General features: G+C 44.2%; 3 protein-coding genes across 6 annotated transcripts; 1 reads left to right on the forward strand and 2 right to left on the reverse strand.

Annotated features, from left to right (window-relative positions):
• Nucleotides 1–3,253: 3,253 nt before the first annotated feature.
• Cenp-C (Centromeric protein-C) lies at nt 3,254–8,975 on the reverse strand. 4 transcript variants are annotated; one of them, XM_089464504.1, is made up of 10 exons: nt 8,835–8,975; nt 8,513–8,775; nt 8,172–8,452; nt 6,856–8,115; nt 5,784–6,795; nt 4,886–5,659; nt 4,683–4,825; nt 4,518–4,623; nt 4,390–4,446; nt 3,254–3,627 (listed from the first exon to the last, which is right to left on the reverse strand). In XM_089464504.1, coding segments are annotated over exons 1-10 (3,912 nt in total). In that variant the 5' UTR covers nt 8,837–8,975; the 3' UTR covers nt 3,254–3,613. The 4 variants fall into 4 exon arrangements, with proteins under 4 accessions (XP_089320630.1, XP_089320636.1, XP_017873444.1 ...); XM_089464510.1 differs by having other exon boundaries at nt 6,856–6,924; nt 6,985–8,115; nt 8,172–8,775; XM_018017955.2 differs by having other exon boundaries at nt 8,172–8,775.
• A 119-nt stretch (nt 8,976–9,094) lies between these two features.
• Nucleotides 9,095–10,901, forward strand: SecS (Sec synthetase). The gene is made up of 4 exons (XM_018017945.2): nt 9,095–9,230; nt 9,285–9,414; nt 9,478–10,509; nt 10,564–10,901. Exons 1-4 carry the CDS (start codon nt 9,117–9,119, stop codon nt 10,701–10,703), a joined length of 1,416 nt encoding a protein of 471 aa, XP_017873434.1. The 5' UTR covers nt 9,095–9,116; the 3' UTR covers nt 10,704–10,901.
• Nucleotides 10,783–14,443, reverse strand: asl (chromosome segregation ATPase asterless). The gene is made up of 3 exons (XM_018017938.2): nt 13,991–14,443; nt 11,989–13,902; nt 10,783–11,930 (listed from the first exon to the last, which is right to left on the reverse strand). Exons 1-3 carry the CDS (start codon nt 14,105–14,107, stop codon nt 10,923–10,925), a joined length of 3,039 nt encoding a protein of 1,012 aa, XP_017873427.1. The 5' UTR covers nt 14,108–14,443; the 3' UTR covers nt 10,783–10,922.
• Between the last annotated feature and the right edge of the window lie 63 nt (nt 14,444–14,506).

Here is a 14,506-nt window from a genome sequence, read left to right on the forward strand (position 1 = left end):
GGTGTCCATAGCACCAGAAAAAGTTTTACACTCGACTTGTTGTTGTTGCTGTTGTTGTCGTTGTCATTGTTGTTGTTGTTGTTGCCCCTTCTGGATCTCGCAGTCGGCAGATGCAAAGAGCAAGGTGGCCAATTTCAGAATGGATTTGTGGCCAACACAACAAACAAGGCCCACTTCACACCACGTAAAGTTTTTAAATATGCATGAACACCTTTTCGGAGACTGAGCGTGCGGCTAGGCAGGCTAGGCTGGGCACACACGGCGCATACTTGATAACGCAAAATCTCATTTCAACGCCACCGCAAGCGGCAAAGGATGTGCTGTCTGGAGCAAACGAAGGACAGCACGACTTGCCACTGAAATCGGTGAAACATTGTACATAAACTGTATAAATGATGACAAAGGACGTAAATGTAAACTATACAAATAAAATGCATATCTAAACAGAAATGAAATTATAAATATGTAATCAGATAATTTTATTTGAAATAAATATACATTTTAAGCAATATGCAAAATTTAAAAATGTACAAAAAATTAATTAAAGAACCAGCATGCTAATCTCGACAGCAAATAAATGTTGTATTTCAACACCTATGTGATTTTTTCATTATTTTCTTCTATTATTTATGTTAGGTGATAGCAATTTTTAATTAAATTTGTACAGCATTTGACATAGCATTGCGAAACTTTGTGGCAATTCAATTGAAAGTTTGCTGAACTTCAATGGGATAGCTGTGTGGCAGGGCTCATCTGTGGGCAGGGCGACATCCTGGCGTCGAGAGTGCCGTGTCCTTTTCTTAAGACAAACGATGGCTGTGCAAATGTGTGCACAAAATTAAAATGTTTACCTCTGTAATGAGCTTAGGTGTTTGATGTCTGTGGCACAGCCAACCGGCATCTTCATCGCTTTGTCCATCAATCAAGCTACAAATGTTGCGTCGCTTTACATTTAATTCCAGACGGTGTTCCATTTAAGCAATTCACGAACTCATATTTAATGCAAACGATAATCCAAACATAGCTGTATATTACTGAAATTGAGTGAGCTGACTCTCCCCTCTCTCTCTCTCTCTCGCCCTTTCTATTTATCTCTGCCGTGATTGAATGGCAACGGTAGGGGTAGAAAGTAAGTCAGGTATTCAAGTGGCTCTGTGCTCCACTTCAGTATTTAAATATATGCTACCCCTTTCTCATACAGTTTTGATTTCGAACCCACATTTAAAGGTCAAGGCATCCCAATAGAGCAACTGGTTGAACACGTAGTCCACTTGACAAGCATTTGGCATGCGGCTTGTGATGCGTGCCAAAGTGTTTGGCATGCACAACTTGCAGTTGGCAGTGGGCGTGACCAAACAAAAAAACAAAAACAAAAATGTAAGAAAGCTCTAGTCAGGACTGCTTGACTGCGAGATCCCTTTAACCCTTTGAGGGACGAATATTACAGTATAGATATGGGATGGCACAGCCAGAATTGATGCAGACCTAGTCCTAGTCCTTAAGAGAACTATAGAACAGAAGAAACTGCAGTCTATGCGTATTATAAATATTAATATATGTACATAAGCTATTCAGCATTTCAATAGTTTAGTTTGCCCTATCAAACATATATATTTAACTATGCGTGCTTGTGTGCTTTTATATATGTTCGTATGTCTGTCTGTACGTCTGTCTCCCAGACCGTCTCTCAATCTTCCTCTCTATTTGTCTGCCTAACAATAGCAAGACACGAAGAAAAACTACAGATCATTTAAGTTATGTGTATGTATGCAACAGTATTAATTTGATATTTATATTTAAAAAATCGAATCAAGAACGATTGCCAGCAGAGAGGGCTCCCATTGGTCACTTTAAGATCGACTGCAACGACTTCTACGAAGCTAGAATGCTTGCAGCAGCAGAGAGGGTTCCCATTGGTCCCTTGAAACTTAACTGAGACGAGCTCTACCTGCCGTCGGGCTAAACATATGAGCGCGACTCGGGCTTCGAGTGAAAGTGCCCTATATATAGGGCAACAGCTGCAGCATTTCTTCAGTCGCTCAGGCCCGTTGGGGGTCAGTTGTACAGTGCAGTAAAGTGAAGTGTGATCGGTCATCTAAGCATTGAAGACTTACAGGATATACTAAGAGGAAATTCTTGGAATAAATACTTAAAAGAAAACAAACATAGAGAGAATATTTAGAGGAAACAAATAGAAGAAACGCTTAGACGCAACACTTGAAGGAAATACTTTGAGGAATAATTAATATAATTAATATTTGACAAAATCATTTTTCTTGTTTTCCCATTTTGGTTTTAAGATATACAAAAAAAAATTAATAGAATTGGAGTTGTTATCCTTGCCTTATCGAGAGCTTCATCGTGCTTAGCATCCCTAGAGGTGGTGACTTGCTGTGCGTTTGTGCCTGTGCCTGTGCCTCTGTCTGTGCTTGATCAAAGGATTTAAGTTTTGCGCATTGGTAATGAATGTCAGTTGGTGTTTTCGTTAATTTAAAATATATTTCTCAACCACAAAGAAACACACACAGCACGTTTGGCACGCACCTTCAGTTGATTCCCCATGGCCTTTTATCGTTCTACGGCTGTTGATTTAATTTTACTTTACCCGCTCTTAAGCTGTACAAAGGGGTATATTCAGATAGCAGATTAGTGGGAAACTTGAGCACTGTGAACTTTGATATTTTATTTAATCTTATACAGCTATATTCAGTTAACAAACGAGGACTATATTGGAGTATTGTATATTTTTTCTTTGTTAAATAATTAAATCGGATGTTTTTGTCTTATATATACATATATTATTTTAATTATTTTTATTAAATTGTACAGGGTATTCGCTAGTCATGGACTAATATTACTCTACAGAGTACATCTTTATAGAGCACATGCTTAACCCAGGCTTATACGACTCTTACCCACCCAGTACACATTTTTCTGTACTGTATGTTTATATTTTGTTTAGCCTCGCAAAGAGTATTCAAGCTACTTCAAGATATATGGCACAATATGTCACAGCCTGTCCGTAAACTTAAATTGATGAGATATTGAACACATTTCCAAAGAAAGTATAACGAAGGAAGTACAGCGACACAGTTTATCCCAGCTCTGACAACTTGTTTCAGAACCAATCTGATCTGGGTCGTACAAGTACATTACAGCCACAAATAAATGCTTAATTTAAATTTTATTTTATTTAATATAAGTCATAATATAAATAAAAACATTTTAAAAATAAAAAAAAAACCACAAAAAATTTTTACTAAACAATATATATTCATAAATATAACAATATATATATATTAAATTGTATTAATATCTTTGCCATACAGCCGCATTCGAAAGAGTATGCGAAATTCGGTATCATGCGGATTACAGATTTTCCTTGTTACTTTTAAGACATTTGCTACACAAAGCAAACGTGGAAAATGTGTTAAAAAGTTGCATGCAGAGCGGACCAGGAACAAAAGTTCTTAGCATCATCCTCGTTGTTGTTGCCGTTGCTGTTGCTGTTGCTGTTGCTGCTGTTGTTTATTGTTGTTGCTGCCTTTTGCGTGTTTGTGTTTTGCTTTTGAAGTCACACACACAAACATATACACACATGCAGAGCCACGCGCTACGTGCAACTTGCTAAAATTGCGAGAAAATGGAAATTAAATGAACTTGAAATTGTGAACAGCTCCGATAGATATATGTGTGTATATGTGTGTGTATGTACTTGTAAATATGTGTATACATATATAAATAAACACAGCGACGCAATTGCCACTGTACTTCAGCTAGGGTTACGCATTCCTAGTTGCCACGCAATGTGGCAGCGTGGCAATGACGTCGCCCCAACTTTTGCGTAGGCGGCCGCGCTAACCCCCAGCGTCAGAGCTTTCCTTCAACAGCAGCCGCAACAAAAAGCGAGAGAAAATCTAACTAGTGGCAAAGGCCATCGACAGACGTCAGTTCCCAGACGAAGTGTTAGCAGAAGGCTGAAGTGTTCTATAGTTGGCTTACAATTATATAATACATAATTCTAAATTATTGTAAAAACACATTCTCATCTGCTCATATAGCTCACCAAGCAGCTAAAATATATCTTTACTTAACTCATTCACTACTAATTTACATATATTATATATGAATTCATGACTTTTCTATAACAAGTTTATAAAATATTTAAAGAACATATTCCATATTATTTAGTTAAAGGTAACAAAATATATTATTACTAAATTCAACAAAAGATATTTTTTCGACTATGCAGTAGTTTTAAGATCTAAAGCAAGAATATTTCTATATATTCATTATATGTGTATTTTATGTATATCTCTCCTTTGATTGGTGGAAGATAAGTGAATATGTTGATGTAAATACAGGCATATTTAACTACTATTCACTTACGATTCACAATCAGCAAACTCACTTCGTTCAACCTGTTTATGATATTAAAACGGCTGCCTATAAATAAATTTAAATATAAAGTATATTAGTTCCATCTCTCTTTTAAAATTCACTAACTGTGCACATACCCATTTTAATCTCAATGAAATCACCTGATTTCAAGACGTATGTCTGTATGTTTTCTGAGTCTCTTTGCACCTCAACAACAAACTCTCCAAAGAGCGAAAGAAAACGCTGTAGAGCCAAACAATAAAATGAGAAAAATATACGTGAATATACAGATTGAGGCGTACCAAGGTGTTAGTTTTGTTGCGCTTCATGCCGCGCGCTTGCAGTGGCTGGAAACGCATGTAGCCCATGCCCCACGATTCCTCTGTTTTATAGAAGCTGTATTCAATGCCATCCAGATTCATGAACTTCAATTCGCTCACAGATGCTGTCAAACAAATATTTAATTAATTAACTTTAAACCATTTAGAATGCAGGCTCCACTTACTAAAGCGTATTATACTGTCATCAAGCGCATTTTGAGCAACAACGTCAGACTCTTGCGACATCTCAACTCCGCGTAGAAATTCCGCCATCTGCAAGAGTTGTGTTTGGGACGTATCCAACCTGGGTGTGGATGGTGGCAGCTCAGACACTAGCTCCACTCCAGACTGCATTTGCTCAGGTAATTGTAAGGCTTCTGCTTGGACTGCAGGTTCGACTTCTGCTGCAGCTTCACGTTCAGTATCTGAAACTGATTTTAATGCTCGGCGTCGACTTCTCCTTCGCGCGTTGCCTTCCCTTTCCACTCCAGACTCCATTTGCTCAGGTAATTGTAAGGCTTCTGCTTGGACTGCAGGTTCGACTTCTGCTGCAGCTTGGCGTTCATTATCTGAATCTGGTTTTAATGTTCGGCGTCGACGTCTCTTTCGCTCGATTTCATTTTCTATTACATTTGATTTGGGACTTTCGTGTGCTGTTTCCTGTTGCTCCTCTTCTTCAGTTATTTCAGGCAATGGCGAAATTCCCGATTCTCCAAAGTCTTCTTCGCCTTGGCGCTTACGCTTTAGTGGGCTTGTATGGCCACGCGAAGTCGAAGGCGTATTCTCATTGAGCGTAATGCTACGAGTAGTTGGGTCCGACTTCGACTTTCGCTTGCGCTTTCGCCTATTGGTGTCAATAATCGCGCGCTCAAAAAAGGTAGACTTGAAGGGCTCACTGACGCTGTGAACCCAAGTATTACGCAGTGGAATTTGGCCACGTCTTGATTTACGCACTCCATCTGTAGAGAGAAAATTAGTTTGTATATTATCAAAATTATTCAATCAGGACAACTAAAATAATAGAGTTAACTAGCTATTTAAGCCATCAATCAGTGAGTCAATCAACTTGGAACTCATTCTTACTTGTATCATCATTACTGCATGTTTCATCGTTCAGCGGTGGCAACGTCTGATCTCCTGTTGTTATGCGCAGATTTTGCAACTCTCTGCTTATGCTTAAATTCCTTTTACTAGCTCTTGGTGCCGGTAAGGTCGGTTTCTTGAATACACTGTTGTCTCCTGTGGATTTTTTTTGTCTTGAATTTGGTTTCGCTTTCTTCTGTTGCCGAGTGCTCGACAACATCAGGGCTTCGCGAGCCGCTTTGCTAGTGCTCGGTTGCTCGTCAAGCTCCATTTGATGGTGGGCTGATGATGGTGGAGTTGGTGTTTGCATGCGCAATTCCTCCATGTAGCTGCTACTACTGTCCTGAGCCGACGGCAGCTGTATATTATCCGATCCCATAACAGCTTGAAGATGGTCCAGTGGATCTGTTTGTTTCTGTTGAGTATCCTCCGAGCTTAGCACCTCGATAATATCCTCAGAAGACTTGTGCAACAATCGATTCGAGTCTGGTGGGGGCGACCCAACTGATGCATTCTTTAGAAACCCAGAAGCTTCAGCAACTTCTGTACCTTGTTCCCCTTGCTGCTTCAAAGAAGATCTGCGTACCTGACGCGAGTATCGAAGGGACTCTGGTGGAGGCGGCACAATTTGTATATCATCTATAATCATGGCGCAAGAGCTTTGACTCTGCTCTTCAGCAACATTCTCAGCTTGCTCGGCTACGGCATTATCGTTTGGCTGAAGTTGACTTCCTCGTAAATTGCGCGAATATCGCAAAGACAGTGGTGGGGGCGGCACAATAGGGATATCCTCGACATCCTCGCCGTTGCCTAGATTCGGCGGTGGAGCAGGTGCTATCTTTATGCTGTCGGTGATTTCGCCATGTTGCGCCACCAATGGCTGCGATCGATCATCCTCGTTATCCGAATCACCCTTTGTATACAGACTGCGCTTAGTCTCGCACTTCTTGTTTTCATTCAGCCTCTTTTTAATAGTGGTAGGCAGCTCCAGATAGTTTTGCAGCTCGGTAGACTGTGAAGTGTATTAGAATTTTAATCAAAATTAATATTAGAGAGCTATAGATTATCTTACAATGGGTATGCCTCGGCGCCTGGAGCGCGATCGTCGTGGCAGCGGAGGCGAATCTTTAGGCACATCTGGCTGTGGAGGGGATTTATTAACGTTCTTCGGGACAGTCAATTCTGGACTGGTTGCAGTCACCTTGCTGGGCAAGCCATCGCCCCGACCGCTTAGATTACGACGCAGCATTTCCATTTGTATGCTCTGCTCCAAAGCCAGCTGCTGTTCCTTGGTGAACACTTGCTGGTGATGGATTCTACCAAGTGAGTTACGTTTTCGCAAATCGAGAATCTCGTAGTTGGTCATACGTGCAAGCTCCTCGGCAAAGTCTTCCCCATTGATGGCCTGCAGAACCGGCTTATTGAGTGGAGGTTGATTCGTCCTCTTGACACGCAGCTCTGGTGAATCACTCCTGCGCGTACGATGAAGATCGAGCAACTGGGTTGTCCTCTCTTGGCTTTCATCTTGCTTTTGCCGGCGATTTCGCCTGGTTGTGTTGCCAACGCCAGACGCCAAGTCGAGCGGAGACGCACTTTTCTCAACCCCGACGTCGTTCTCCTCCAAAGCTCGGCTTCCACATGCAGCATCAACATTCTCCGGCATGCACGAGGTTTGGATGCCACAACTAACAGCTAGCGGTGGCGTTACTGATCCGACTGCGCCGACCAAATGTTGAATATTCTCCTGCGCTTGTGTTTCAGGCACAATATGCTCCGATTCTGTCTCCATAGGCTGCGAGTCTGACGCTCTAGTTGGCGTCTTGTTCGATGGTGATTGAGTTCCAGACACAATCCGATCCGATCCTAACGCAATATGCTGTGGGGCTCGGCTTAAATCCATATACGGCAACGAACGTCTCACACGTACATAAGGCTGTCTACTACTAATGGAAGGCGGGCAACCAGTCAACGGCGGAGTTGAAGCCTTCGTTACTCTTTGTCCCATATTTGTGTCTTTGTTGGTGGGTGAGCGCGAGTCCAGGTCGTCATCTAAAATTGGCTTTTCTATAACAAAGGTGCCCCGGCGGTCAACGTCTGTTGGATGGTGTGAATCGATTTTCGAGCTCGGCGGCTGTTCTGTACCCCGACTGGCTGGTCGAACTCGCGCGCCTCGACGCGGTGAATGCGTTAGGCTCTCTTCAAAGCTCCCCTCGAAATCAGCATGATTCAACGCAGACTTCGGGGTTGTTGCCGTCGCTGCCGATTGCGTGCTCTGTGGTAGTAGCACTTTTGCCGGTTTCTCCAAAGCAGGTGTGCTACTTACTTTGGGCAGCTGTAAGGTGCTCAGTCATTAACAGATTGTAATACTGAACCAAGAAAAACACTTACAAAAGCAAACGATCCCGAGTTTTTTTGTGTCTCGTTGACCACAGAATAAAGATCTTCTTGCAGATATTGTCGCAAACGACTCACATGACAGAACTTGCTCACAGCCAAATGACACGAAGTATTGCAGTCCCTTACGGCTCCACCGCTTTGCTTAACTGGAGAGCAGTTGAGCTGAGCCGGCAGCGCACTGAGGGAACGTCCTATATCTCTATTCTCATCTGTTGGCGATTTGAGGCTTTCTAATTTTGGCTGTGATTCGATCACTAAGCGCGGTACATTAGCTGAAATGGAATTATTAAACGTGTCACGTAGGGGTCGGTTATTTGCTACGTTTTGTGAACCTTGAAGCTGAGTCTCCTGCTGATTTTCCTGCTGTTGTTTCTGTTGTTGTTGTTGTTGTTGTTGTTGTTGTTTTTCTGGCAGTTTGATCAAATCGACGTCTATATCAAATGACACGTCATAGCCACCAAGCGCATACTGGGGACTGTTTCTTGGCTTTGGTGCGGTTTTCTTTTTTAGAAAATCTTTAAATTTATTCTCATCCGGATCGTCCGCATCTAAAATGTCTTGCAATTCGCGTAGTGTTGTCTCGCTTGCTTTTGGCCTGCAAAAGAAACAAGGCATTTTACCGTATGGAATGTTTGTTTTAGTTACAGCACTTACATATTTAAGATACTACTACTATATGCGTCCAGTTGTTTAAAAAATAAAATTGATTTATTAAATATTTCGTATCAGAATTTAAATGAAATATTCAAGCGACGCGTAGTAAATGATGCGCGGTGTTTATTATGTACGCGTTGAACAGCACTGGACGACACTGCGATAAATACATCGATAATTTATCAGCGATAGCTGTGTTGGAATGACACAGGCAATATCAATGCATCTCTCTGTTCTCTGGCTATATACGTTATTGGGTGTAAACATTTGGCGCTCAGCACAATGAATTTCGATGGCATCACTGTACCCCGGACTTTAGTGCCCCATAACTATTTACAGCTGGCATTAGCGGCGCAGCGAGGCAGACAGCGAGAAGTTAAGGAACTGCTGGAAAAGGTAGTGAAAGAGTGATAATTTGAATAATAGATAAGATATTGTTCTCTTTTGCAGCGCAAATTGCCGGAGCAAGGCTGGCGGGATGAAGAGATCGAGCAGCTGGTGCACCAGCTGGCCGCACTAGACAGCAACAATTTCGCACACAATGTGGGTCTGGGTGAGCGTGAGGCGCGTATTGCATGCAGTAAGTGAATGACATAAACATTCAAAAGACATTGTAAACATTAATCGGGTTTTAATCGTTCAGAACTTGTAGCGCGAAGACATTATAACTTTGGTCATGGCATTGGTCGCTCGGGAGATTTGCTGGAAGCACAGCCAAAGGCAGCCGGCTCCACACTAATGGCCAATCTGACAAACGCTATGCTTTTGGATCTGTTGCACATGCTCGGCCTACAAAGCTGTCACGGCTGCTTCCTGGTTCCCTTAGCCACCGGCATGACGCTGACCTTGTGCTTACAGACGCTTCGGAAGAGGCGGCCGAATGCAAGATATGTTCTCTGGTCGCGCATCGATCAGAAATCTTGCTTCAAAGCAATCACGGCCGCCGGTCTGGAGCCCATCGTAATACCCCATGTAGTGCTGAAGGAGGAGCAGGCATTGGCCACCGATTGCCAAAAGTTTGAACAGCGCATCCAAGAACTTGGTACCGACAAAATACTCTGTTTGTACAGCACCACGAGTTGCTTTGCGCCTCGCAATTGCGACAGCATTGTGGAGCTAGCAAAGCTGGCCAAACGCGAGTCTATGCCGCATCTCGTCAACAATGCCTATGGACTCCAATGCGAGGCAATTACCAGCCAGCTGGAGAGAGCACAGCGCGTCGGTCGCATAGATTACTTTGTCCAGAGCACGGACAAAAACCTAATGGTACCCGTTGGCGGCGCCATTGTGGCCAGCTCAGATGCTCAGCTCTTAGAACAGCTGGCCAGCAGCTACGCGGGTCGTGCGAGCAGTTCCCAAACACTGGATGTGTTCATGACACTGCTCTCATTGGGTCGCAACGGCTACCAGATGCTGCTGCGCGAACGTCAGCAAAATTTTGAATATCTCAAACAGCGATTACAACAATTTGCCGCAGAGCACAATGAAATTGTGCCACAATGCAAGAATAATCACATATCACTAGCACTCACTCTAAGTACACTCAATTCGGAACACAACGGGGCAGACAACAGCATCACCCAACTGGGCGCCATGCTTCATGCACGGGGCGTCTCCGGCGTACGCGTCGTAAACGTTGGCCAGAGTAAATCCATTGATGGCCATGAATTCAAACGTACGTATTCAAAATAAGGCAGGCAATGTTATACTAACCCGTTTTACATTTTAGATTTTGGTTCGCATCGCGAGCTGCTGGAGACGCCGTATTTAACAGTAGCTGCGGCTCTGGGCGTGCATCGACCGGAAATAGATAAGTTTTTCGTAATATTGGACAAATGCTGGACGCAGTTTAAGAAAAGATCTGCTTAGGATTCCAAAACATTTTAGATAAGCTAACTATAAGCTAAACTAACAATAGTTATTCTGGAAGCGGAAAAAAATAACCAGCTTGGGGCTTGGAATGTTTGCATTGTATTATAAATCTTCTCTTCTAAAAAGTGCATATAAAAACAATTGTTTGTATGAGTATCTTAAAGAGTCTAACTATAAACAATTAATCTAAGCATACGTCTTATATTTGGATTATATTTAATGATTGTTTGGCTCGTTCTCTTTGTCATTAGCATTGCGCTTTGGCTGGTGGCGATCGCGGCTCTTTCGCCGAAGATGCTGCTGCATAGTTGCCTCGATTTGGGTGAGCGAGGTCTGGTACTCGAGCTTGATGCGCTCGTATTCGCGCTTCATGTGCGCTTCCTTGTCCTCCGCATAGATCTTGTAGTTGTGGGCGGTGCGCTTAGCGCTCTGATAGCGCTGCTGGGCTGCGCGCATGGCCTCTTCGTGAGTCTCGCGCAGCGTCTGCACCTGGGCGCGCCAATGCTTTTCCACCTGCTCTATGGATTGCTTTTGCTTGTCCCATTCATTCATGACGGCTTTCATGGAGCGACGCTCGGACTCTATGCTCGCATGCTGCTCTTCCAATTCGCGCAGTAAATCCGAGATGCGCTGATTCTTTGCCTGCAGCTCACTACGGCACTTTTGCACAATTTGCTTCTGCTTCTGCTCCTGTTCGCCCAGCAGCTGCTGCATTTCCTCACGTTCAGCCAGTATTGTCTGCTTTAGTAGATCAACCTCAGTCTGACGCTGCTGCAGATCGCGACACACCAGCTGATACTCGCGCTGCAAGCACAAGCTGCGCTCCTCCGTCTGCTGGACGCGCAGTGTAAAGCGCTTCAGCTCGGCTGCAAATAGCTTGGCCATCTCGTCACGCACACGCTGCTCGATGTGCTTGATCCGTGCCTGCGTTAGCTCTGGAGAAGCATGTGGCTCGCCACTACCATCCCCTGAGTAAGTTGTCACCTGTTTGTTGGGACTCTGTTGCTCGGCCAGTTTGACTGCCTCCTGCTGCAGTTGGCCCTCATAGAGCTGCGCCTTTAACTTAAGTTCGTTTAACAACTTCTCCTGCTCCATCGTCTGATGCACCTTTTTCTCTAGGTCTGTTCGCAACGCCTTCGACTGCTCCAGCTCATTGCGCAGATCTTCCAACTCTTTCGATTGCATGGAGTTCAAATTTTGCAGCTTCAGCATTTGGATTTCAATCTGTAAAGAAATATGCAATTAGATAAGACACTTATTGATGGATTACCTTTACCTGTACCTTTGTAATCTCGGCTAGCTGATCGTTGCACTTAGTGCAATGACTGGAGCTGTCCTTGGTCGCTTTGTCCAACTCCTCTTGCTTCTCTCGCTCCCATTTCTCACGCAGCATCTCGAGATCGCGCTCGTGGCGCAGCTTAGCTGTTTCCAAAATTTTATTTAGTTCTTGCGCCTTAATTTCCGCTAGCTCCACATTCCGTTGAAGCTGGGCGATTTGTTGTCGCTGTTCCTGCAGCTCCTTGATGCTATCCGTTTCGCTCAGCTTGCGCAGCTGATAGTTGAGCGTCTCCTTTTCATTGGCAATGGCCGTGTAGAGCGTCTTCAATCGCTCCACCTCGCCCTGCGCATCCTTTAGCAAGATCTTGTACCGCTCCAGCTCCAAACGCAAGTTGTCGGCAGTGGGTCGAATGCGGAGCTGACGATTCTCATCCGCCAACTCATCATGTTGACGGCTGAGCTGCTCATGCTCCAATCTCAGTTTGTCCAAATCCAACTTCGCCTGCTTCAGCTGTTTGTCAAGTTTTTGCCGCTCAGCTGTTTGCGAAATCGTTTCCTGGTGCATTGCATCCTTTTCGGCCAGCAAGGCATCCATGTCAGCTTTCAGCTTGGACACATTAAGCGAACTGTTGTGGTGATGTTCATCTAACTGCTCTTGCAACCCTTTGAGGCGAGTCTCTAAACGCGCCTTATCCTCCTTCAGATTGGCCAACTGTACCAGGGTTTTATTCTCCTCCTCACGGAGCGTGCGCAGCTCGTTGGACCGCTCATCCAGCTGTTTTTCCAAGCGACGCACCTCTTCACGCTTGTTTTTCAAACTGCCTAACGCTCGATACAGTTCCTGCTTGATATGACCCATGCGATCGGTGGGATTTAGGGGCGTGCTACCCGTCAGACGCGATGGCAAACGACTTGGCGAATCGGCCTCCGATTGATGCTGCTGTATCAGCGTATCCATCATATCCATTTCCGCTGTGGTGCCATTGAGGCGCTCCGTTAGCTGCGCTATCGTCTGCTCCATGCTAGCCACCTGTGCACGCAAATCCGTAATGCATTGCTGCAGTCGCACATTCTCCGCCTCGTAACTGGGCTTGGCAGCCAGCTGTTGACAGCGCCGTTGGGCCACGTCGAGCGCCGAATTCAACTCATTGATTTTTTCTGCCTTATCTAGCAACACGGACTCGTGAGTGGACTGCAGCGCATTGTATCGAACATGCATTTGTTCGAGCTCCTGCTTCTTCTTGTCCAACTGGTCACTTAATTGGTTGACCTGCTGTTGCATTAACTCAATCTGGGCACGGTGACTCTCCTCCAGTTGCTTAATACGCATATCAGTGTTGCGATCCTCTCGCCTGTGCTGGTCCCTCTCGACCATATCGTACTTCCGCTGGACATCGGCGAGCAGCGTCTGTGCTGTCTCCAGCTTGCCAACCAGCTGAGTGTTCTCCGTTTCTAGCGCACGCTTCTCACATCGCAGCTTCTCAATATCATTGTCCAGATTCGAGCATTTCTCCTTGCTATCCACAAGCAGCTCATGTGTGTGCTGCTTCTCACAAAGCGCACGTTCCAGCTCCGCTTGAGTGATAGTCAGACGTTTCTGGAACTCGTCAATTTTTTTATGCGCTTCCGTTGCCGTCTGCTTGACGTTATTGAGCTCGTGCGTCCTTGACTCCAATATCATCTTAAGCTTATGAATCTCGCTGGCTGCATAGTCCGCTTGCTGTTGCTGTTGGTGTTGATGCTGGTACTGGTGCTGCTGCTGCGGCTGCGGCTGCGGCTGCTGTGTCGGTTGAATTGGAAGCAGAGGTAGCGGCTGCCCAGGTAGCATATCAGAGGGAAAATTACTTGTCGTATCTATTGTGCTCTCTGAATCGTCGTCATCTAAATCATCGAAAGCATTTTCCAATAAATTACCCAGCTGAAAGATGAACATATGCAAAATAATAAAAAATAACAATTTGCAAATTTAAGATAAACTAGGCAACGACTGAAATGTCAGCACATACCTCAGCTTCTCGACGTTTTTGATCCTGAAGCGCTTCCTCCTCTTCCTGACGTTCCAAAGTTGAATTTACCTTCAGGGTATCAGCGCCCTGAAACAAACTAATGCCAGGCGTGTTCATTTTGCGTCCGTTCACAATCAATTTAAATTTGAATTTGACCTAATGGCGCAGGCGCTGTTCGTTCTTTCTTTCTTTTTTAGTACGATCTCAAGATAAGTATGCAGCTCAAGACATTTGCTAGCTAAGAAATAATTAAACTGTTCGCAACTGTTGCTTGGAAGTGAGACAAAACAAAAAAAAAAGGTTGCTGTAATATGCTCACTGATTTCACTATATTATATTGATATGAAAATAGTGAGACGCGGTGATATTTTGCTCAAAATACAATTCTCATTTCGATTGATTAGCATTCCACAGCACTGTAGCTGTACTGCCGTGCGTGCTATATGCGGCGGTTGGTCGATTACAAAAAGATTATGTCTCCCGGCTATCGATAGATGAATGACGCCAATATCGGAC

Source organism: Drosophila arizonae, chromosome 2 (assembly GCF_054131065.1).
Source record: "Drosophila arizonae isolate 15081-1271.41 chromosome 2, UAZ_ARI_1.0, whole genome shotgun sequence".
NCBI classification, from domain to species: Eukaryota; Metazoa; Arthropoda; class Insecta; order Diptera; family Drosophilidae; genus Drosophila; species Drosophila arizonae.